Source organism: Myiozetetes cayanensis, unplaced genomic scaffold, assembly GCF_022539395.1.
Source record: "Myiozetetes cayanensis isolate MyiCay16 unplaced genomic scaffold, myiCay2020 scf475, whole genome shotgun sequence".
In the NCBI taxonomy this organism is placed as follows: Eukaryota; Metazoa; Chordata; class Aves; order Passeriformes; family Tyrannidae; genus Myiozetetes; species Myiozetetes cayanensis.
The window spans coordinates 2,359-25,230 of NW_026087715.1; the positions used below are offsets into that span (position 1 = coordinate 2,359).

At 69.3% G+C, this 22,872-nt stretch overlaps 5 protein-coding genes across 5 annotated transcripts; 3 read left to right on the forward strand and 2 right to left on the reverse strand.

Moving 5' to 3' along the window:
- Positions 1-281: 281 nt before the first annotated feature.
- On the forward strand, positions 282-8,273 carry LOC126648279 (gastric inhibitory polypeptide receptor-like; the record flags this gene model as incomplete). Its single annotated transcript, XM_050331065.1, is given in 16 exon segments — positions 282-354; positions 1,684-1,788; positions 1,856-1,904; positions 1,906-1,972; positions 2,032-2,151; positions 3,162-3,265; positions 3,779-3,974; positions 4,598-4,751; positions 4,852-4,912; positions 4,986-5,055; positions 5,197-5,285; positions 5,956-6,094; positions 6,589-6,630; positions 6,758-6,773; positions 6,776-6,834; positions 8,244-8,273. Coding segments are annotated over 16 exon segments (1,374 nt in total), but the record flags the coding sequence as incomplete, so codon positions are not given.
- On the forward strand, positions 7,314-10,144 carry FBXO46 (F-box protein 46). The gene is made up of 2 exons (XM_050331068.1): positions 7,314-7,341; positions 8,244-10,144. Exon 2 carries the CDS (start codon positions 8,354-8,356, stop codon positions 10,106-10,108), a length of 1,755 nt encoding a protein of 584 aa, XP_050187025.1. The 5' UTR covers positions 7,314-7,341; positions 8,244-8,353; the 3' UTR covers positions 10,109-10,144.
- Positions 10,145-11,189: 1,045 nt separating this feature from the next.
- Positions 11,190-13,827, forward strand: QPCTL (glutaminyl-peptide cyclotransferase like). The gene is given in 8 exon segments (XM_050331067.1): positions 11,190-11,560; positions 11,633-11,782; positions 12,143-12,418; positions 12,648-12,800; positions 12,951-13,050; positions 13,463-13,525; positions 13,528-13,572; positions 13,671-13,827. Coding segments are annotated over 8 exon segments (1,188 nt in total). The 5' UTR covers positions 11,190-11,305; the 3' UTR covers positions 13,817-13,827.
- Positions 13,828-14,476: 649 nt separating this feature from the next.
- On the reverse strand, positions 14,477-17,907 carry DLL3 (delta like canonical Notch ligand 3). The gene is given in 8 exon segments (XM_050331072.1): positions 14,477-14,538; positions 14,732-14,843; positions 14,845-15,167; positions 15,639-16,335; positions 16,486-16,513; positions 16,644-16,850; positions 17,352-17,559; positions 17,898-17,907. Coding segments are annotated over 8 exon segments (1,647 nt in total).
- Positions 17,908-18,390: 483 nt separating this feature from the next.
- Positions 18,391-22,610, reverse strand: TIMM50 (translocase of inner mitochondrial membrane 50). The gene is made up of 11 exons (XM_050331066.1): positions 22,409-22,610; positions 21,996-22,122; positions 21,751-21,782; positions 21,365-21,386; positions 20,885-20,943; positions 20,632-20,751; positions 19,974-20,078; positions 19,549-19,647; positions 19,317-19,473; positions 18,836-18,942; positions 18,391-18,653 (listed from the first exon to the last, which is right to left on the reverse strand). The coding sequence occupies exons 1-11, from the start codon at positions 22,607-22,609 to the stop codon at positions 18,549-18,551; spliced, it is 1,134 nt and encodes a 377-aa protein (XP_050187023.1). The 5' UTR covers position 22,610; the 3' UTR covers positions 18,391-18,548.
- Between the last annotated feature and the right edge of the window lie 262 nt (positions 22,611-22,872).

Here is a 22,872-nt window from a genome sequence, read left to right on the forward strand (position 1 = left end):
ACAAAGGACACTGGGGGTCGCGGGGGGTCGTGGAGCAGCGGGGGGCCACGAAGGCACTTTGGGGGGCTGCGAGGGACGAGGGACATCGAGGGGCGAGGGGGAAGGGAGAGCTGCAGCTCCCCAGGGGCACCCACGCGTGTCCGCGGGCCTGGGAGGGGTCCCAGTGCCGCCCCCATCCCCAACTCCCCGTGGGAGCTCCACGGCAACGAGCGCGTCAAGGGGGCGGCGCGGACCGGGGGCGGGGGCCACCGGCACAACCCCTGCACCCTGGACCCCCCCAGGGCCCCCTCGGGACCCCCCAGGAGCCGCCATGGGCCGCCTTCCTGCTGAGCCGCGTCCTGCGTGGGACCGGAGGTGAGACCCCCACCGGACCCCCAATATCACCCGGGAGCCCCCCACCCCAGGACCCCCAGCACCACCCCCGGGGTCCTCCCTGACCTCGAGACCCCAGGGTCCCCCAACATCACCTCGAGGGACTCCCTCCCCAGATCCCCCCCAACCACCCCAGGGGTCGCTCCACTTCCTGGGGTCCCCACAGCCTCCCCGTCGTCACCTGCCCCCGAGACCTCCCAGGACCCACCCACGACCCCCAGCATCACCGCGGGGTCCTCCCGCACCTGGGACCCCCAGGACCCCAAACATCCCCTCCCTGTCCCCTCCCCTGACTCTGTCCCCTCCGTCCCTCTCTGTCCCCTCTTTCCCGCTGTCTCCCCTTCCCTCTGTCCCTCTCTGTCCCCCTGTCCCCCCGTGTCCCCTCCTGTCCCCCGTGTCCCCTCCTGTCCCCTCTGTCCCCTCCCTGCCCCCCCTGTCCCCTCCCTGTCCCCTCTGTCCCCTCCCTGTCGCCTCCGTGTCCCCCCCGTGTCCCCTCCTTGTCCCCTCCCTGTCCCCCGTGTACCCTCCCTGTCCCCCGTGTCCCCTCCTGTCCCCCTCCCTGTCCCCCTGTCCCCCCGTGTCCCCCGTCCCCTCCCCTGTCCCCCGTGTCCCCTCCCTGTCCCCCCGTGTCCCCCCCTGTCCCCCGTGTCCCCTCCTCTGTCCCCCCGTGTCCCCTCCTGTCCCTCCCGTGTCCCCCCGTGTCCCCCTGTCCCCCGTGTCCCCTCCTTGTCTCCCCTGTCCCCCCGTCCCTCCCTGTCCCCCCATGTCCCCTCCCCGTCCCCTCCCCTGATCCCCTTCCTGTCCCCTGTGTCCCCTCCCTGTCCCCTCCCTGTCCCCTCCCTGTCCCCCCCATGTCCCCTCCCCTGTCCCCGTGTCCCCTCCCTGTCCCCCTGTCCCCTTCCTGTCCCCCCGTGTCCCCTCCCTGTCCCCCAGTGTCCCCTCCTGTCCCCTCCCTGTCCCCCCTGTGTCCCCTCCCTGTCCCCCCGTGTCCCCCTCCTGTCCCCTCCCTGTCCCCCGGTGTCCCCTCCTGTCCCCTCCCTGTCCCCTCCCTGTCCCCCGTGTCCCCCGTGTCCCCTCCCGTCCCTCCCTGTCCCCCCCTGTCCCCTCCCTGTCCCCTCCTTGTCCCCCCTGTCCCCCGTGTCCCTCCGTGTCCCCCTGTCCCCCGTGTCCCCTCTGTCCCCCGTGTCCCCCCTGTGTCCCCTCCCTGTCCCCCTGTGTCCCCTCCTGTCCCTCTGTCCCCCATCCCCTCCCTGTCCTCCCTGTCCCCTCCCTGTCCCCCCGTGTCCCTCCCTGTCCCCTCGTGTCCCCCAGTATCCCCGTGTCCCCAGGACCGCTCAGCCCGGGCCACCCTCCACGCGTGGCACCAGTACCGCCTCACCTGCGAGCAGCACCTGCGCCTGGCCCCGCCCTCCCCAGGTGAGCCGGGACCCCTGGGGACACCTGGGGACACTGCGGGGACACCCTGACCCCCCGCGACCCCCAGGGCCCGTCTGCAACCGCAGCTTCGACCTGTACGCGTGCTGGGGGACGGGACCCCAACAGCACCGTGACCGTGCCCTGCCCCTGGTACCTGCCCTGGCACCACCGAGGTAACGGGGGGGCTCCGGGGGCTCCGGGGGTCCCTGGGGCGCGGGGACAGCGGTGACGGCGCTGTCACAGTGCAGGGGGGTGGTCGCGCGGCGCTGCGGCCCCGACGGGCGGTGGGAGACGGACGAGAGCGGCAGGACCTGGCAGGACAACTCCCAGTGCGAGGACACGGCCCCGGAGCAGCCCCTGCAGGTGCGGTCCGGGGGACGCGGGGGACACAGCGGGGACAGAGGGGGACAGAGAGGGGGACACAGCGGGGACAGAGGGGGACACGGGGGACACAGCTGGGACAGGGGGGACAGAGGGGGATACAGCTGGGACAGAGGGGGACGCGGGGGGACACAGCGGGGACAGAGGGGGATACAGCGGGGACACGGGGGACACGAGGGGGACACGGAGGGGACACAGGGGGACAGAGGGACACAGAGGGGGGATACAGGGGGACACAGCGGGGACAGAGGGGGATACAGCGGGGACACAGGAGGGATACAGCGGGGACAAAGGGACGGGGACACAGTGGGGACAGAGGGGGTACAGCAGGGACACGGGGGGACAGTGGGGACACAGGGGGATACAGCAGGGACACGGGGACACAGGGAAACAGAGGGGGATACAGGGGGAACACAGCGGGGACACAACGGGGACAGAGGGGGACAGAGGGGGATGCAGGGGGACACAACGGGGACACGACGGGGACAGAGGGGGACAGAGGGGGGATACAGGGGGACACAGCAGGGACACAGGGGGTCACAGAGGGGAGAGGAGGGGGAAATGGGGAAAATGGGGAGAGAGGGGGAAAGGGGAGGGGCTAAGGGATGAGACGGAGGAGAGGGGGAACAAAGTGGGGACACGGGGGACAAAAAGGGGACAGAGAGGGGAAAGGGGGGGAGAGGGAGGGAGAGGGAAAGTGGGGAAACAGGGGGAAAAAGGGGGGAAAAGGGGGGGAAAGGGGGCACGGAGTTGAGGGGAGGGAGAAAGGGGGCAAAGTAGGGGACAGAGGGGGGACGCAGCCACGTTCCGTGTCACGCTGTGCCCCGTGTGTGTCACCCCGTGCCCTGTGTGACACCCCGCGGTGCCTCGTGCCTCGCTGTGCCGTGACACGCGTGTCACCCCGTGTCGTGCTGCGCCGTGTGCCGTGTGCCGTGACATGTCGTGTGTGTGTCCCCCCCCCGTGTCCCCAATGTCCCCCGTGTCCCCTCCAGCTCCAGGTGTGGCTCCTGGAGCAGTTCCGGCTCCTCTACACGGTGGGTTATTCCCTGTCCCTGGTGGCCCTGCTGGTGGCGCTGCTGCTGCTGCTGCTGCTCAGGTGGGGACACACCTGGGGGGGTCACCTGGGGGCTGTGTCACATCTGGGGGCTGTATCACACCTGGGGACTGGGACACACCTGGGGACACACCTGGGACACACCTGGAGGCTGTGCCACACCTGGGGGCTGTGTCACACCTGGGGGCTGTGTCACACCTGGGGACACACCTGGGGACTGTGTCACACCTGGGGGCTGTGTCACACCTGGGGACACACCTGGGGACTGTGTCACACCTGGGAACACACCTGGGGACACACCTGGGGACTGTGTCACACCTGGGGACACACCTGGGGATTGTGCCACACGTGGGACACACCTGGCACACACGGGGGGTGTGTGGTGGTGTCACACCTGCGTGTGCCGTCCCCTGTGGGTGCTGCTGGCCCACCTGGGCCGGGTCACGCCTGGGAGCGCCACACCCGTGTGTGTGTCACCCCCGGGCGCTGTCACCCTGGCGGTGTCACCCGTGGGGGTGTCCCCCGAGGCACTGTCCCCCCCTGCCCTCCCCTCAGGCGCCTGCGCTGCACCCGCAACCTGATCCACGCCAACCTGTTCGCGTCCTTCGCGCTCCGCGCGGGCGCCATCCTGGCCAGGGACGCGCTGCTGCCGCGGGGACACGGGGACAGCCCCGGGGACAGCCCCGGGGACACCCCCGGGGACACCCCCGGGCACAGCCCCGGCCACCCCCTGCAGCTGCTCGGGATGCAGGTGGGGACCCGCGGGCGAGGGGGGGGCACCCACGGGGTGTGTCACGCGTGTCCCCATGGGCCAGGGGGGGGTGACGGGGTGGCCTGGGGAGGTGACACGCGTGTCCCTGCGGGGAGTGACGGGGGTGGCCTGGGGGAGGTGACACGCGTGTCCCCGCGGGCCGGGGGTGACGGGGGTGGCCTGGGAGGTGACACGCGTGTCCCCATGGGCCGGGGGTGACGGGGTGGCCTGGGGAGGTGACACGCGTGTCCCCACGGGGGGGTGGAGGGGATGGCCTGGGGAGGTGACACGCGTGACCCCGCGGGGGGCTGGGGTGACGGGGATGGCCTGGGGAGGTGACACGCGTGTCCCCGCTGGGGGAGGGGGAACGGGGATGGCCTGGGGAGGTGACACGCGTGTCCCCGCGGGAGGTGGGGTGATGGGGGTGGCCTGGGGAGGTGACACGCGTGTCCCCGCGGGAGGTGGGGGACGGTGGTGGCCTGGGGAGGTGACACGCGTGTCCCCGCGGGAGGTGGGGTGACAGGGGTGGCCTGGGGAGGTGACACGCGTGTCCCCGCAGGCGGGGGGTGGGGGGGACAGGGCTGTCCCCGCGGCCCGGGGAGGTGACAGTGGTGTCCCCGCAGGCGAGCCCCGCGTGCCGCGTGGCGCAGACCCTCGCCCAGTACTGCGTGGGCGCGAACTACGCGTGGGCCACGGCCGAGGGGCTGTTCCTGCTGCGGCTCCTGCTCAGCACGTCCGGGCGCCGCTGCCTGCCCGCCTTCCTCCTCCTCGGATGGGGTGTGTCACCGGGGCCCCCCTCACCGCGTCACCCGTGCCACCCGCGACACCTCGGCACCCGTGTCGTGGTGTCACCGTGTCACCCTGTCCCCCTGACCAGGTGTCCCCGTGCTCTTCGTGGTCCCCTGGGTGGTCCTGAGGTACCTGTACGAGAATGAGGGGTGAGGCCACCTGTCCCCCCTCACCTGTCCCCTGTCCCCTCTCCTGTCCCCTCACCTGTGCCCACCTGTGCAGGTGCTGGGAGCGGAACGAGAAGCCGGAGGTTTGGTGGCTCATCCGCTGTCCCATCCTGGTGGCCGTGGCTGTGGGTGACATCGGGGAGGGGGGAGGGGTGTGATATGTCCCCCACATTGTCCCCACCCCTGCTGGGGGTCCGGAGGGGGTGTCACCGCAGGTGTCCCGGCGTGTCCTGTCCCCTCCCGCCCCCCCTCACCTGTCCCTGCAGGTGAATTTCGTGGTGTTCGTTCGCATCGTCCGGATCCTCGTGGCCAAAGTCCGGGCACACCAGGTGGCCCGGGGGGACACCCGGCTCAGGTGGGGACAGGGGGACAGGGGGACACCTGGCTCAGGTGGGGACAGGGAGGACAGGGGGGGACACCCGGCTCAGGTGCGGACAGGGGGGGACACCCGGCTCAGGTGGGGACAAGGGGGGACAGGGGGGACACCCGGCTCAGGTGGGGACAGGGGGGACAGGGGGGACACCCGGCTCAGGTGGGAACAGGGGGGAACACCCGGTTCAGGTGGGGACAGGGGGGAACACCCGGTTCAGGTGGGGACAGGGGGGGACACCGGGGACAAGGGAGGCCATCTGGGACGGGGGAGGACATTGTGGGGGGCACACAGGGGACACGCGGGACAGATGGGGACGCCCGTGCATCCCCACGTGTCCCCCGAAGTGTCCCCACGCGTCTCGGGCGGTGTCCCCGGGGTACCCCCATTGCCGGGGATGTCCTGGGGGTGTCCCCACTGCCAGGGGTGTCCCTGAGGGTGTCCCCATTGCCGGGGGTGTCCCCATTGCCGGGGGTGTCCCTGTGGGTGTCCCCACGCGTCTCGGGGGGTGTCCCCCGGGGGTGTCCCCGGGGGTGTCCCCATTGCCGGGGGTGTCCCCGGGGGTGTCCCCACTGCCAGGGGTGTCCCCGGGGGTGTCCCCATTGCCGGGGGTGTCCCGGGGGTGTCCCCACGCCCCCTCCCCGTGTCCCCCCAGGCTGGCTCGCTCGACGCTGACGCTGATCCCACTGCTGGGGGTGCACGAGGTGGTTTTTGCCCTGGCCGGGGAGGGCGAGGGGGGGGGCGGCCTGAGGCTGGCGAGGCTCTGCCTGCACCTGCTGCTCACCTCGGCCCAGGTGGGGGCCAGGGGGTCCGAGGGGGTCTGGGGGTAATGGGGGCTCTGCCTGCACCTGCTGCTCACCTCGGCCCAGGTGGGGGCCAGGGGGTCCGATGGGGTCTGGGGGCAATGGGGGCTCTGCCTGCACCTGCTGCTCACCTCGGCCCAGGTGGGGGGTCCAGGGGGTCCGAGGGGGTCTGGGGGTAATGGGGGCTCTGCCTGCACCTGCTGCTCACCTCGGCCCAGGTGGGGGCCAGGGGGTCCGATGGGGTCTGGGGGATAATGGGAGGTGATGGGAGCATCTGGGGAGGTTAACGGGGTCTGTTAGGGGTAATGGGGCACAAAGGGGGGGCAAATGGGGGGCAATGGGGGGTGAAATGGGGGGCAATTGGGGTGAAATGGGGAGGAAATGGGGGGTAAATGGGGGGCAATGAGGGACTGGAATGGGCGGGCGATGAGGGGGAATTGGGGGTCCCGGGACCCCCCCCAAATTGTCCCCGTGCCCCCCCGCAGGGTCTGGTGGTCAGTGTCCTGTACTGCTTCACCAACAAGGAGGTGCGTCCCCACACGAGGGGGTGGGACGGGGCGCAGGTCGCGATACGCCGCGATATGCTGCGATATGCCGCGATATCTCGCGCTATGTCGCAGCACCCCGGGCTATATCGCGACATGCCGCCCGCAGGTGCAGGCGGAGCTGCGCCGGGGTGGCAGCGCTGCCGAATGGGCCCCCGGAATCCCCCACCCCGCAGGGGTCCTCCGGCAGGGGCAGCGCCCGATGGCAGAGAGTGGCTGCTGAGGGGAAGGGGGGCACCTGGGGAGGCATTTTCGGGGGCACTTTGGGTCCTTGGGGGCACCTCTGGGTGCTGGGGGGGCACCTGGGCGGCATTTTTGGGTGCTGGGGGGGGAACCCACCTTTGAGTCCTTGGGGGAGAGGGGGGTCACGGGGGTCTCCACCTTTGTTCCCCAAAAATAAAAAGACCTCACGTGACACTCCCGGGTGTTGTGAAATCACTTGGCGGGGATTGGGAGATTAAGGGGCAGGGTCCTGAAGGGGCTCAGGGGGCGCCTCCCCCCAAAAAAAACCCCCCAACCTTCCCTCGGGACTACAACCCCCATCACGCCCCGCGCCGGGGCAGGGGGCGAACTACAACTCCCGTGGGGCGCCGCGCGGCGCGTGCGCGGCTAGGAAGCAGGCGGGCGCGCAGGCGCGCGGGGCAACCCCGGAAGCGGCGGGAGAGGCGGAGCGGCCGCGCCCGGCACTGCCCGGTGAGCGGGGGAGGGGCGGCGGCACCGCCCGGGGGGGCCCGCCCGGACCGGGGGAAGCTCCGGGGGACGCCCCGGGGAGCGGCAGCACCCCGGGAACGGCCGCGGGGCCTAAAGGAGCGGGGGGGGCGAGGGCCGGCGGGGGTCCCGGTGAGGCACCGGGGGCGCCGGGTGGGTCTGGGGGTGTCCTCGCGGTTTTCCCCGGTTGGGGGTGACACCGTGCGATCCCCGCCGTGGGCGGAGGCCCCACCTAGAACCCCTCCGGGAGCCCCCCGGGACCCCCCCCGGGCCCACGCGGGGCCGGGACGGCGGCGGGGGGCGGGGCCAGAGCGCTCGGAGCACGCCCCTTTTCGGCGAGGCCACACCCCTTTCTCCGTCCAGGCCACGCCCCTCCCCGAGGCGCCGCCGTCCATATATGGGCATGGCCCGAGCGGCGCGCGCTGATTGGTCAGGCCGGGCGCGCGCGGGGAGGGGCGGGGCGTGGGGGGCGGGACCAAGGGTGGAGGGGCGGTGATTAAGCTGTGTGGGCGGGGCTTTGAGGGTGAAGAGGCGGGGCTTAGGACCACCCCAAAGTGACCCCAAAACTGTTGTAAGTGACCTCAAAACCCTCCTGAGTGACCCCAAAACTCCCACAAGTGACCCCAAAGGGTCCCCTGAAATGTCCTCAAAAGCCTCGTCAAGTGTCCCCAAAAGCTCTCTATAATTGTCCCCAAGGGTCACAGAAGTGTCCCCAGAGAGCCTGCTGGGGTGTCTGGGGGTCTCATGAGAGTCCCCACAGGGTCCCCTGAATGTCCCCATAGGCCTTTTAGGGCCCCATAAGTGTCCCTAGGAGTCCCATAAGTGTCCCCCAAAGCCCTGTAAGTGACCCCAAAGGCCCCATAACTGTCCCCGCTGTCTCTCCACAGGCCCGGGCGGCCCCGTCGGTGTCACCGTGACCCCTCACCGGCAGCGCCCCCTCCCAGCAGTGCCCCTTCCCCGGGCCGTGCCCCCTCCCCGTCGGTGCCATGCGGGGCTGATGGAGCCCAACGCGTTCCCGCAGCTCCAGCTCTGGTGCCCGCGGCCCTTCGGCACCTTCTCCCAGAACAAACCATGCGCCCCCTCCCCGTCTGGACCCCCACCCCTCCCACCGCCGCCGGAGCCCCGAAAACCCGCCCTGGGCGGCCGCCCTCCGAGAACACCCCCGGACCCCCTGCCGAGGCCCAGCCCGGCGCCCCGGCGCCCCGAGGACGGGCGGGTGCTGCTGGACACCTGGTACGTCATCAAGCCCGGCAACACCAAGGAGAAGGTGGCGTTTTTCGTGGCCCACCAGTGCGGCACCGGCGGCGCCGGCGGCACCGCGGGCGGCGGCCGCGCCAGCACCATGAAGGTCAAGGGCAACTGGGGCAGCGGCAGCTCCAAGGCCAAGCGGCGCCGGCGCTGCCACGACCCCCGCGTGGGGGGCGCCGGTGACCCCCCCCGGGACGCCGAGGACAGCGCCGGGGGCGCCGGGGACGCCGGGGACGGGCAGGACCTGCTGTCGGTGGCGGAGATGGTGGCACTGGTGGAGCGGCGCGCGGCGCTGGCCCTGCAGAGCCTGCCCCGGCCCTGCGGCGGTGCCGCCCCGGCCCCGCTGGTGCTGCTGGAGGCGCCGGGAGGCCCCGAGTGCCGGCGCGTGGCGGCCGCCGTGGCGCAGTTCGAGTCCCAGCAGCAGCAGTGCCGGGAGCGCCACCGGGACCAGCCAGGGGCGCGGCCCAACGGGCTGTGCCGGGCCGGGGGGTCCGAGTGCCCCCCGAACAGCGCCGACACCGCGGCGGCGCCGGGCGAGGTGCGAATCGCCTTCCGCATCTCCAGCGGGCGCGAGGCCGCCGGGGCGGCCCCCGGGGCGGCCCCCGGGGCGGCGGCGGAGCACCACGGCGCCAAGGACCAGATCACCTGCGACCTGTACCGGCTGGTGAGCCCCAACCGCGCCGGCGTGGGGCTGCTCCTGGCGGCCGCGGGCGCCAAAGCCGGCGGGGACGGCGCCGGAGACGGTGGTGGCGGTGACGAGGCGTCGCTGCGAGGAGCCGTGGCCCCGGAGCCCGGCGAGGGCGGCGGCGCGGAGGGGACGGTGCCGGCGCGCGACTGCGCCTCGGGCTTCCACGTGGACGTGGTGGTGACGGGCGTGGTGGACCAGTGCGTGTTCTTCGGCAAGGACAGCGCCAAGCAGGTGACGGAGGAGACCGTGCGGCTGCCGGACGAGCCGCCGCCGCCGGGCAAGCTGTTCCTGCTGCCCGGCCCCGAGGAGCCGCCCAGCGGCGCCGCCCCGGGCGCCGAGCCCGGCGGGGACCCCGCGCTGTGCCGGCTGTACCGCCACGTGTCCCACGACTTCCTGGAGATCCGCTTCAAGATCCAGCGGCTGCTGGAGCCGCGGCAGTACATGCTGCTGCTGCCCGAGCACGTCATGGTGAAGATCTTCAGCTACCTGCCCACCCAGGCGCTCGCCGCCCTCAAGTGCTCCTGCCACTACTTCAAGTCCATCATCGAGACCTTCGGCGTGCAGGCCACGGACTCGCGGTGGAACCGGGACCCCCTGTACCGGGACGACCCCTGCAAGCAGTGCAAGAAGCGCTACGAGCGCGGGGACGTGTCGCTGTGCCGCTGGCACCCCAAGCCCTACCACCACGACCTGCCCTACGGCCGCTCCTACTGGATGTGCTGCCGCCGGCCCGACCGCGACGCGCCGGGGTGCCGGACGGGGCTCCACGACAACAACTGGGTGCACCCCGCGGGCAGGAGGGAGGAGGGCAGGTGAAGGACGGACGGACGGACGGATGGACACGCGGATGGACGGCTGGGGGGCGTGGGGTGGGGTGGGGTGGGGGCCAGGGGGACGTGGTGGTCTGGTGTGGTGACCACCAGGAAGGGCTGAGGAGGAAAAAAAGAAAAAGGAAAAAACGGTGAAAATGTGGAGGTGTAGAAGGGGAGGGGTAGAGGGGAGGGGAGGGGGGCGTCCCCACAGAGGAGGAAGGGGACAACTCAATGGCAATGACCCTGGTGGGCTGGTAGCCCCAGGGAGGACAGTGTCCCCATGAGGGTGTGTCCCCAACGAGGACAGTGGGGACAACCCAGTGGTGATGGCCCCAGTGGGCTGGTGGCCCTCTGGAGGACATTGTCCCCAGTGAGGGGAGTGTCCCCACAGTGAGGTCAGCCCAAAGGTCATGACCCCAGTGGGCTGGTGGCCCCAAAGAGGGGGGGTGGCTCCTCGGAGGACAATGGTGACAACCTCGCAGTGATGACCCCAGCTGGGCTGGTGGGTCTGTCCTGGGTCCCCCCACACCCCCTTCGTTGTCCTGGTGTCTGCCCCAATGTCTCCATGTCTGTCCCGTGTCCCCCCACACGCCGTGTCCCATTGTCCCCATGTCCGTTTCGTTCTCCCCGTGACCCCATGTCTGTCCCGTTGTCCCCGTGTCCGTTTCGGTTCCCCCGTTCTCCCCGTGTCTGTCCTGTTGTCCCCGTGTCCGTTGCGTTCTCCCCGTGTTCCCGTGTCTGTCCCGTTGTCCCCGTGTCTGTCCCGTTGTCCCCGTGTCCATTTCGGTCCCCCCGTTCTCCCCGTGTCTGTCCTGTTGTCCCCGTGTCTGTCCTGTTGTCCCCGTGTCCGTTTCGTTCTCCCCGTGTCCCCCTGTGTGTCCCATTGTCCCCGTGTCTGTCCCGTTATCCCCGTGTCCGTTTTGGCCCCCCCGTTCTCCCCGTGTCCCCCTGTCTGTCCCGTTGTCCCCGTGTCTGTCCCGTTGTCCCCGTGTCCGTTTTGGCCCCCCCGTTCTCCCCGTGTCCCCGTGTCTGTCCCGTTGTCCCCGTGTCCGTCCCGGTCCCTCCTTCCCGCCACCGCCTGTGGGCGTGGCCTGCGCATCAAGCCCCGCCCCTCCGCTCGGGCCTCCCTCCGGCCCCGCCGTTTCCCGCCGAGGCCCCGCCCCTGCTGAGGCCCCGCCCCTGCTGAGGCCCCGCCCCCGCCATGCGCCAGGTCCCCTCCGGGTCCCGCCGCCCCCGGGCCGCGGGTTCGAGTCCCGGTCCCGGCCCGGGGCCGCTCCCGGGGTCTGTCCCGGCCCGGGGGTCGCGCTCGGGGCCGCTCCCAGTGCCGGGGCCGCTCCTGGGGCTCCTGCCGAGCCTCCCCCGCGCGGCGCGGCCGCTGCTGCCGCTGCTGCTCTTGTTGTTCTTGGCCACCGCCTCCTTCCTGTTCATCGCTTGGCCCGCCCAGAAACCCGTCCCGGTGAGTCGGGGGGGTTTAACGGGACCCCCGTGGGGACCCCTGTGGTGCTGATGGTTCCCCCCGCTACTCCAGCATCAGGCGGTCCCCCCCGGCCCCCCCTCGGAGCAGGAGCTGCGGACGCTCCTGGCCCGCCTGGACCCCCCCCGGCTCTGGGGGACCTTCCTGCGGCCCCTCCTAAGGGAGAGGGTCCCGGGGGGGCCCGGCAGCCGCGCCGCCAGGCAGGTAAGAGCCCCGCCTCCCAGGACCCCTGAGTCGTGATGGGGGTCCCTCTCCCCGACCTCCCTTAACTCCTCACCCAGACTCCCCAAAGCCCCCAGACCCACCTCAGTTGTCCCCCCACCCTGACAGGGGTCCCTGAGTCCCCCAGACACTCCAAAACCCCCCAGATCCCCCTCAGGTATCTGACAGACCCCCCACCATGTCCCCCCAGACCCCCCTAAACTCCCTCCAGACCCCCCTGAGTGCCCTCAGGTGCCCCCTCAGGTGCCATCCCTGATAGGGATCCCAGTCCCCCTCAGCAGACCCCCCTAAACGCCCCCAGCCCCCCTGAGGTGCCTGACGGGGGTCTCTGTGTCCCCCCAGCACATCGTGGCCCAGCTGGGGTCCCTGGGGGCCGGGTGGCACGTGGAGCTGGACACGTTCTCCGCCCCCACACCCCGGGGCAGGGTCACCTTCTCCAACGTGGTGGCCACGGTGGCCCCCAGGGCCCCGAAAAGGCTGGTCCTGGCCTGTCACTACGACACCAAGGTGGTCCCTGGGGGCCCCTTCGTGGGGGCCACGGACGCGGCCGTGCCCTGCGCCCTCCTGCTCGAGGTGGCAGCAGCCCTGGACCCCCTCCTGGGGGGAGCCAAGGACAAGGTGAGGGGTCCTGGGGGGTCCTGAGGGGCACCTGGGGGTCCTGGACCCCCTGCTGGGGGGGAAAAGGACAAGGTGAGGGGTCCTGGGAGCATTGGGACTGGGGGGCTGGGGTGGCCCCTTCGGTCCCTTGAGGACACCGGGTCCCTTGAGGACACTTTAGGGACCCGTGGGACGTTTTGGGTTCCCTGAGGACATTCTGGGTTCCCTGAGGCCGTTTTGGGGTCCCCAGGAGGCGCCAGTGACGCTGCAGCTCCTGTTCCTGGACGGGGAGGAGGCGTTCGGGGAATGGAGCGACTCCGACTCCCTGTACGGAGCCCGGCACCTGGCCCAGAGGATGGAGGGGAGGGGACACGGGCCAGGAGGGACAGAGATCACTGCCATGGTCAGTGGGACACGGGGGGACACAGGGGTCAGGGGGGTCAGGGGTCACTGCCATGGTCAGTGGGACACCGGGGGACACGCTGTCCCTGTCCCCATGGCCCTGTCCTCATGGCCATGTCACTGTCCCCATGTCCCCCCTGCCTGTCCCCAGAGCCTGCTGGTGTTACTGGACCTGCTGGGAGCCCCCCACCCCTCCATCCACAGCCACTTCCCCCAGACCCACCACTGGTTCCTGCAGCTCGTCAGCATCGGTGGGGCTGGGGGGGGACACCAGAGGGGAACATGGGGGGAAATGGGGACAATGGGGGACAGGGGGACATGGGGGGATATGGGGGACACGGGGGGACAGGGATGGGGACAAGAGAAGGGATGGGGCCAAACGGAGGGGACAGGGATGGGAGGGACATGGGGGGAATTGGGGGACGGGGGGCACAGGGACAAGGAGGACACAGAGGGACAGAGCGGGGATGAGGGGACATGGTGGGGCATTGAGGGACTGGGGGGACATGGGGGGACAGGGAGGGACACAGAGGGACAGAGCAGGGATGGGGGGACATGGACGGGACACAGGGACAGGGGTGGGGACAAGGGAGGGGACAGTGCTGGGCGGGACGTGGAGGTGTCCCTCCCCGTGTCCCTCCCCGTGTCCCCACTGTCCCCCAGAGCAGCGGCTGCGTCGCCTGGGGCTGCTCCACGCGGCCCCCGGACCCCCATTCTTCCGGCTCAGCCCCCGGGGCCCGTGGAGGACGATCACGTCCCGTTCCTGCGGCGGGGTCAGTGACCCCCTCTGGGACCCCCGTGCCCATTTCCCACCCCTGTCCCCCATCCCCGGGGGTTCCCTGTTCTGACCCCCCGTGTTTTCTGCCCCCAGGGGTCCCGGTTCTCCACCTGATCCCCACCCCCTTCCCGGGGGTCTGGCACACCCCGGGGGACACCGAGGCCAACCTGGACCCCCCCACGGTGCAGGACCTGGCCAAGATCCTGCTGCTCTTCGTGGCCGAGTTCCTGCAGCTCTGAGACCCCACTGGACCCCCGGCGTGCGGGGGGCAGGGACGCCCCCGAACCCTCCAATGAAAGAACAAAAACACCCAAACCCACCCGTTTATTGCCGGGGGGGGCTCGGATTGGGGTTGGTTTTCCCCCTCGCTGTGGCTTGGAGGGTCCACTGGGATGTGGTCCCTCCAGGATCCACTGGGATCCACTGGGATCTGGGATTCCCTGGGATCGGGGTCTTCCCTTGCCCCCCAGACCCCGTGGGATCCACTGGGGGGGTCTGTGGGGGAGTCCTGGGTGGGTCCATCCCTGGGGGGGCGTCACACCTGGGGGGGAGCCAAAGGAAGGGTTAAAGGAAGGGGATTGTGGGGGAATGGGGGTCTCGGAGGGGGGTTTGGGGGCCCCAGGGTCTCACCCGCGTGGCCGAGGCGCGTTGGGGCCGTCGCTCCGTCCCGGGGGGGCTCAGCCGGGGCGTCCCCCCCGTGTCCCCCATGGTCCTGCTGCCAAAACCCCCAGTGAGGCCCCCAGAAACCCTCAGAGACCCCAAAACCGCCCAAGTCCCATCCCATAACCCCCAAGGAGACCCCACCCACACCCATAAAGCCCCACTGAGACCCCCAAACCACCCCAGACAACCCCCCATCACCATCCTGGAGACCCCCAAACCCTCTGAGCCCCCGAACCTCACCTGCCCCCCAGCAAGACCAGTGGGACCCCCAGCACCCCAAAGTCCGCTCGAATCTCACCTGCCCGCCCCCAAACCCACCCGGAGCCCCCAAGCCTCACCTGCCCCCAGCACCCCAAAGTCCGCTCGAATCTCACCTGCCCACCCCCAAACCCACCCGGAGCCCCCAAGCCTCACCTGCCCCCAGCCCCCAAAGTCCGCTCGAATCTCTCCTGCCTGCCCCCAAACCCACCCGGAGCCCCCAAAAGCCTCACCTGCCCGCCCCCGCCTCCTCCTGGCCACCGCCAGCCCCACGCCCGGCCCCAGCAGCACCAGGGGAGGGCGCAGAGCGCGAGGGGCGGGGGTCCCTGCCGGGCCAGGGGGTCCCAGGGCGCCCCACCTCCTCCTCGCAGAGCACGCCCATGAAGCCGGGGGGGCAGGAGCAGACGGGGCCCGAGAAGTGGGTGTAGCAGGTGCCCCCGTGGGCGCAGGGGTTGGGGGCGCAGCCCCCCGAGCGGCGGCGGCAGCGGGGACCCCCGAAGCCCAGGGTGCAGGAGCAGGTGAAGGAGTTGGGGCCGTCCTGGCACGTCCCCCCGTGCGCGCAGGGGTTGGGCGAGCAGTCGTCCGCGTTGTGCTGGCACCGGCGCCCCGAAAAGCCCGGCGGGCAGCGGCACAGCGGGGCCAGACCCTGCGAGTCCCGGCACTGACCGCCTTGGGGGAAAGAGGGGATATGGGGGGAAAGGGGATGGGGGAAATGAGGGATGTGGGGGAAAGGGATATGGGGGGGAAGAAAGGGGATATGGGGGGAGAAAGGGGGATATGGGGGGAAAAGGGGGATATGGGGAGGGAAAAAGGGGGATATGGGGGAAAAAAAGGGATATGGGGGGAAAAGGGGATATGGGGAAAGAGAAAAGGGGATATGGGGGAAAAAAGGGATATGGGGGGAAAAAGGGGATATGAGGGAAAAGGGGATACAGGGGGTAAATGAGAGGATTGGGGAGGATATAGGGGATAGAGGGGGTATGGGGAAGTAGAAGGATATAGGGGGAATATGGGGGGATTTGGTGAGAGAAAGGGGGAAAAGGGTGGAAAGGAGAGGGAAAGGCGGGGAGGGGAAAAGGGGTGTTTAGAAGGGTCACCCCACGTTCAGGTGGTCCCAGGGGGTTCGGGGGGGGGTCTCACCGTTCAGGCAGTACTGGGGGTCGCACCGGTCCGCCCGGCGCTCGCAGTTGAAGCCCCTGAAGCCGGGGGGGCAGCGGCAGCTGTAGCCGGGGGTCTCGGGGGGGGTCCCGGGGGGTGTCCCGGGCGGGGAGGGGGCACAGGCACCGCCGTTGAAACAGGGCCCGAGGGCACAGGGGGAGGGGGGCACCTCCGGGAGGGGGAACGAGACCCCCGGGAGAGGGTCCAGGACTCCTGGGAAGGGATCCTGGACCCCCGGGAGGGAGTCTGAGACCCTCGGGGGATGATCTGGGGCCCCCAGGAAGGAATTTGGGACTGCCGGGACCCCCAGGAGACGATCTGATACCACCGGGACTGAGTCTGGGACCCCCGGCAGAGGGTCTGGGACCCCTGGGAGCGAGGACGGGACCGGTGGCACTGGGGCTTCAGGGGTCCCGGGGACCCCCCCCGGGGCCACCAAAGCCGCCGCCGGGACCCCTGGGACCCCCCCCAGTGCCGCTGCCGCCGTTCCCAGCGCCGCCACTGGTGCCACTGGTGCCACTGGTGCCGCGGGAGGGGGGTCCAGGGCCGCCCCCAGGACCCCCGGGACTCCCAGAGCCTCCAGGGCCGCCCCCGGTGCCGCCGCCACCTCCGTTACTGGTGTCACTGGTGCCACTGGTGCCCCCCCCGGGGCGGGGGTCGCGCAGCCGCCCCGGGACCCCTGTGGGGGCAGCGCCATTAATTGGGGAGGAGGGGGCCAGGGTGGATGGGGGGGGTGTCCCCGACGGTCCCGGGGATTCCTGGGGGGGTCCCAAGGTGGATTTGGGGGTCCTGGGGGTGTCCCAGGGTGGATGGGGGGGGTCCCACTCACCGAGCAGACACCCCCCTTGTTGCAGCCGCTGGGGGGGGCACAGACCCCCCGACACCCCCCTGAGTGGAGAGGAGGAAGGAGGGCATCAGGGGACCCCACAAACCCCACAGGGGGTGTGGGGCACCCTGGGTATCCCCTTTTTGGAGGGGGTTACTCACGGGGATCGCAGCAGCGGCTCCAGCAGCGTCAGGGGGCAGAGGGGGGCGCAGGGGGCCGCGGGGTGGGGGAGGGCGGCAGCGCAGGCGGGTCCCAAGCGCAGCCCCAAAACCCCCGCCAGGGCCCCCGGCCTCAGGCGCGGCCGCGACACCGCCCGACCCACGAGGCGCAGGGGGCCTGGGGGCTCGTCGCTCCGGACCTCCAGACCCCTCAGGACACCCCAGACCCCCCAAGACCCTCCAGACCCTCCCAGCTCAGTCAACCTCCCCTGACCCAATGACCCCCAAAGCCTCCACTTGTCCTCCCCTCCCCAAACCCCTTTTGTGTCCCATTTCCCCCAACAAGGACCCCCTTTCCCCCAACTCCCAAACTGCCCCCTTGACCCCAATTTACCCCCAGGGACCGCAGTTTGTACCCCCCTCCCAGACCCCATTTGCCCTGCCCTCCCCACCCCCTCCCCCAATCCCAGGACGACCCTGGGTTCCCCCAAATTCCTTCCCCGTCAAAGACCCCCTCACCCCCTTCGTTCTCCTCGAGCCTCCAGGACTCGACCACGAGGAGACGCTGCCCTGGGCGGGGGGCAAAATTTGGGGAGGGGGGTCGAGTCCTGGGCCCTCGGGGGTCCCGAGACTGCGAGGCGGGGTTGGGGGAAGCAGATTTGGGGGTGTCACATTTTGGGGAAGGGGTGTTAAATCTGGGGGGATCCTCACCGGCCAGGGAAGGCGATGGGCAGGCGAAGCAGCCGGGGGCTCCGGGGCTCGGGGGGCCCGGGGGCTCTGGGCGACCCCAGGGTGCAGCCCCTCCCGGGGGCGCAGGCACAGCCCGGAACAGGAGGCGGCACGAGGGGGGCACCCCCGCACAGGCCCCCGGGCCCCCGCACCGAAAGGACCCGCAGCTCCAGGACCCCGAGGGGCGGACCTGGGGGGGCAGGAGTGAACCCCTCCCAGAAACCCCAAAATACCCTCCTGCACCCAAAAACACCCCAGAACCCCTCAGCACCCAAAACACCCCCAGCACTCACTCCCCAGGGACCCCAAAATACTCCCAATATCCCAAATGCTCCTCCTGGAACTCCCCCTAATTCCAAGCCCCAGAGACTCCCCGAGGAGCCCCAAAATCCCCCAAGACCCCTCACCGGGGGGGCACAGCAGGAGGAGGAGGGGAGCAGCAGCAGCGTGACCATGCGGGGGAGGGTCTGGATTTTGGGGGTCCCAGCTGGTCCCAGAGCTCGGCGGGTTCTGAGACCCCGACCCCACCCCGACCCATTTCAAGGCTCAAACCCCGCCCCTCCCCATAAACCCCGCCCCCACCCCAAGGCCACGCCCCCTCATAAACACCACCAAAACCGGGGGTTCAAACCGAAAAACACCCAAAAAAAGGGGATTCAGACCCAAAAACCCCCAAAGCGGGATTTAGACCCATAAAGCACCAAAGAGCGGGATCCAGCCCCAAAATCCCATCCAAAAACAGGATCCAGTCCCCACAAACTGGAGGATTCAGCCCCCAAAGAAAGAGGAGTCAAACTCAAAATCCCTCCCCAAAAAGTGGATCCAGCCCCCAACGCCCCCTCCCAGCATTCCCAACACCGGACAGGGGTGAAGGAAAACCCCCATTCCCTCCCCAAAAACACCCCACGGCACCCCTAGGGCTCCACATTAGCCTTTATTCACCCCAAAGCGGGGTCGAGACCCCCCAAATCCCCCAGGTCCCCCAGATCCCCTCCCAGATCCCCCCAAATCCCCCCAATCCAGGCCCGGGGCTCCAGCAGCCGGGGGATGGAGGGGGTGCTCCGGCATTCCTGTGAATTTTGGGGGAGGGCGGGCAGATAAAAGGGCGGGGGGGGATTTCCTGGGTGCCCCCCCATCCGATGACATCACAATGACATCACAATGACGTCACAGGTGACGTCACTGCTGCTTGGAGCGCGGCCAAATCCTCCCGGTGAGGGACCCCAGGAAGACCCCAGGGGGCTTCTTGCCCTGGGCCAGCTCGGCCCGGCGCTGCTGCTCCTCCTGGGGGAGGGGGGGGCAAATTTAGGGTCAGGGAGGGACCCCCAAATGTCCCCTTAATCCCCCAGGTGCCTTCCTTCCCCCCGCCCCAACCCACCAGCGGCTCCTCCTCCAGTGCCCGGATTTTGGGGTGAATCCCCCAGTTTTGGGTCATGGAGGGTCCCAACCCCCTGGACCCCCCAAACCTCCTCGAGGAGGGTCCTGCGCCGCTGGAAAGCTGCCAAAGGATCCTCCTCCAGGGCGTAGTTGGCCAGAACCGTCCGCACGTCCTCGACCCCGCTCAGGGCGATGGCTGGGGGGGAAAGGGGAGGAATTTGGGGACATGGGGCCGGTGGGGGACATGGATTTAGTGGGGGGGATAAAGGAATTTTGGGGACTGTGGGATTCGGAGTTGGGGGTTGATACACACAGGATTTGGGTCGGTTTTGACAGATTTGGGGTGCGTTTCAGGGGGTATTTCGGGGTGGGGTTTCTTGGGACCTGGGGGGGTCTTTGAGCGGGTCAGGTGTATTTTGGGCAGCTCAGGTGTGTTTTGGGCAGGTTGGGTGTATTTTGGGCGGGGTCTCGGGGGGCATTTCTGGCGCTATTTCTGTGGGGTTTCGGGGCAGTTTTGGGGCGCTCCCGGGGCGGGGATTTTTGGGGATCTGGGGCTGTCACACCACCCACTCTTGAGGAAGGCGGCCAGGTCGTAGAGGGCCCTGTCCTCGGAGGCCCCGTCCCAGCGGGGCAGCCCCAGCCCGTTGTGGGGCTGCAGCCGGAACGACTCCCGCCTGCAATCCACGACCACCACGCGCGCGGGGTCCCTGTTCAGGCACGAGATGTCCTGGGGGGAAAGGGGGGGGTCAGAACCGCGGGATCGCCCCCCAGGAAGGGGCCAGGGGAACCCCCCAAAGCCCACCTTGACGTGGTGCCCCTCCATGTAGCGCGTGGCGTCGCGGAACAGCCGGTAGGACACGAAGCCGTGGGGGTCGATGCTGTCAATGAGGGGGAAGGCTGTCTGGGGAGGGGGGTGGGGAGGAGCGGGGTCAGGAGGTCAGGACCCACTGGAAAAACCCCCCCTTAGAACCTGAGACCCCAAGAGCTCTGAAACACCCCAAAAACCAGCTCCAAACCGGCCTGAAATCCGACCCAAAACACCACAGAACCACCCTGAAACCCTCAAAATGCACCCAAACCCCTCCAAAAAACATCAAAACCCCCACCAACCCCCCAAGCCCCAAATCTGAGACCCCAGGAGCTCTGAAGCCTCCCCCAAAACCAGCCCCAAAACCAACCCCAAAACCACCCCAAAAGCCTTAAAAAGCCCCTGAAAGGCCCCCTGACCATGCCGGTCTCAGAGGTGAACACGACGATCTCGTAGAGCGGCGCCAGCTGCTGCAGAAGGTGCTCGATGCCCGGGCGCTTCTTGAACCTCCAGCCCGTCACCAGCTGCATTTCAGGGGGAAATCAGAGAGTTTTGGAACAGCTAGGGAAGTTTTGTGGGGTTTGGAAGGGTTTTGGAGGGGTTTGGGTGAGGGTTGGGGCATTTCTGGTGGATTTCAAGGGAGGGATCTGGGTTTTTTTTGGGGGAGGGAAATTGAAAGAAGTTCAAGGATGATTTTTTTCAGGAAGCTGAGAGATTTTGGGGTTCCTTTGGGAGTTTCAAAGGGTTTCAGGGTGTTTTTGGGATGTTACACTCACAGTTGAGGAAGGTGGTGAGGGCACAGATCTGGGGGAGTTTCAGTGGGTTTTGATGGGTTTTGGAAGGGATTTGGGTGAGGTTGGGTGTATTTTGGGGGGTTTTAGCGTTTTTTTCAGGAGTTTCAGGCTATTTTTGGGGTGTCTCAGGATGTTTTTGGGGTGTCTCACGATGTTTTTGGGGCGTAGCACCCACTCTTAGGGAAGGTGCTGAGGCCCCAGAGCTCCCAGGTCTCGAGCTCAGGGGGCTTTATCTGGGTTTTGGGGGGGCTGGGCGTATTTTGGGGGGCTGGGGGGTACTCACAGACCACTCAGGGTGCAGCAGGACCCCCGTGAGCTCGATGACCAGCGTGTAGGGGGGTTGGTAATAGGGCTCCTTCAGCGGGTCCGGCAGCAGCTTCGGGCTCGTGGGCTCGATGATCATCTGGGGGCACAAAGGGGGCAGTGGGGACAGGACCCCCAAATAGACTGTGACCCCCATCGTGGGACAACGACCCCAGATGGGGACAGGGACACCGGGGGCCCCCCCCAAACCCTCCCAAAAGCCCCCCACCCACCTGCCTGTAGTCCTTGAAGTACTTGTAGGTCCGTCGGAGGTGCCGGATCCCAAAGGGGTCTGTGGGACCCCCCTGTGAGCCCCTCGTGTCCCCGGGACGGGGGACAGAGCCCCCTGTGTCCCCAGGGGACAAGCCCCGTGTCCCAGGGAGGGACAGACACCCCTGGGTGGAGAACACCCCCTCCCAGTCTAACCCAAAGCCCCCCAAACCCCCCCAGGGTCACACCGGGGTGTGAAAGGGGCCCCAAACAGACACTGAGGTGACAAACAGGGCCCTTGGGGGGTCCCCTCCCCCCCATCCCCCTCCCCAGGGATGTCACTGGGGTGTCCCCTCACCCCCAGGAGTGCCCCTGACCCCCTTATCACCCCTGTCCCCCTCCCCAGGGATGTCACCAGGGTGTCCCCCTCCCAAGGGGTCCCCTCTCCCCCTCCCTCCCTCCCCCTCCCAAAATGTCCCCTCAGTGTCCCCCTCATCACTCACCGCTGTCAAACTCATCTGGGATCTGTGGGGGGACATTGGAGACATGGGGGTCCAAAGGGACACGTGGGGACATTCTGGGGCGGGGGTGACAGTGCTGAGGGGCCACAGTGGCAGTGGGAGGGGGCACAGGACAGGGACAATTCACAGGAGGTGCCACGTCCTGTCCCCTCCCTGGGGTCGTTGTCACCCCCTGCCACCACCTTTGATGTCCCCGCGCATCCCCCTGTCCCCTCCCCACATCCCAAATGGTGCCGGAAAAAAGGGGCTTCGGGTGACAAAAGTGGCACTTCTGGGGACAAGACCCCGCCTTTTGGGGACAGAACCGCCCCCTCGGGGACAGGACGCGCCCCCAGAGACCCCCCCCTTGGTCCCCCCCATCCCCTCACCTTGGCCCCGTGCTCGTCCACCGCGTTGCTGCCTGTGCGGACATTGGGGACATCAGAGAAACACCGGGGGTCGCCGGGGGACACCGGGGGGGATGTTTTGGGGAGCACGGAAAGAGTTGGGGACATTTGGGACACGGGGAAAGGCGGGGGGGGACACGGGGGGGATCCCGGGGAGATCCCGGGGACACCGGAGGGGACACCGAGGAGGTATTTGGGACAGCAGGGGTGACCCCGCGGGGACCCACCGAACACGTAGAGCACGGCCACCCCCCCGGAGGCCGCCAGGAGCCCCCCCAGGCGCAGGGCCAGGCGCCGCAGCCCCCCCCGCCGGGGGTCCTCGTCCTCGGGGGGGCCGGGGGGGCCCTCGGACACCTGCGGGGACACAGAGGGGACAGGTGACACCCGGGGGGACACACACACAGTCCCTGCGGGGGCACAGAGGGGAGGGACGGCGACAAAGGGGAGCCCCCCACGGACACGTGGAGACCCCCGGGGACACGTGGGGACACCCAGGGAGACCCCCGAGACACCTGGGGACACCCGAGACCACCCCTGCAGACCCCCCAGACACACCCGGGTGCCCCCGGGGGTGGCCGAGGACGATCGGGGACCCCCGGGAGAGACCTGCCAGGCCCCCGAAGCCCCCCCGTGTGCCCACCTGGTGCTGCCGCAGCCGCTCCCGCAGCACGGTCGCGGTGTCGGGGCCGCTGAGGGCGCGGCGGGGGGCCGCGGGGGGTCGCGGTTGGGCGTTCCCGGGGGGTCCCTGCTGGGGGGTCCCGGGACCGAGGCGGCTCCGCCGCCCCCCGAGCACCGCGCGGGCCCCCCAGGCCACCGCCCGCCCCGCCATGGACGCCGCCATCTTGTTGTACGGCACCGCGCCGGCGCGGCCCCGGTACCCAATCAGAGCGAGACATTCTCGGGGGCACCGACCAATCAGAGGGAGGCAGAGCGGGCCGCTCGGGGGCACGGCCAATGGCGGCGCCGCTGCTCGGCCAATGGAGGCGAGAGGGGGGCGGGGCCGCGGGTGCGACGACCAATCGGGGAGAGGCGAGGGCGGAAGCGCCCAGAGCCAACAGAGGGGTTCCGAAGGGCGACCCCCAAAACCAGACCCCAAAATCCCTC

Excerpts from the sequence above, each read along its gene's own strand:
- FBXO46 (XM_050331068.1), top strand. The coding sequence starts at position 8,354 with ATGGAGCCCAACGCGTTCCCGCAGCTCCAGCTCTGGTGCCCGCGGCCC.
- TIMM50 (XM_050331066.1), bottom strand. The coding sequence starts at position 22,609 with ATGGCGGCGTCCATGGCGGGGCGGGCGGTGGCCTGGGGGGCCCGCGCG. Across the intron at positions 20,944-21,364 it reads CCCAGATGAGTTTGACAGCG|ACCCCTTTGGGATCCGGCAC; the intron begins GTGAGTGATGAG and ends GGGGTCCCACAG. Across the intron at positions 19,648-19,973 it reads TCACCTCTGAGACCGGCATG|ACAGCCTTCCCCCTCATTGA; the intron begins GTCAGGGGGCCT and ends CCCCCTCCCCAG.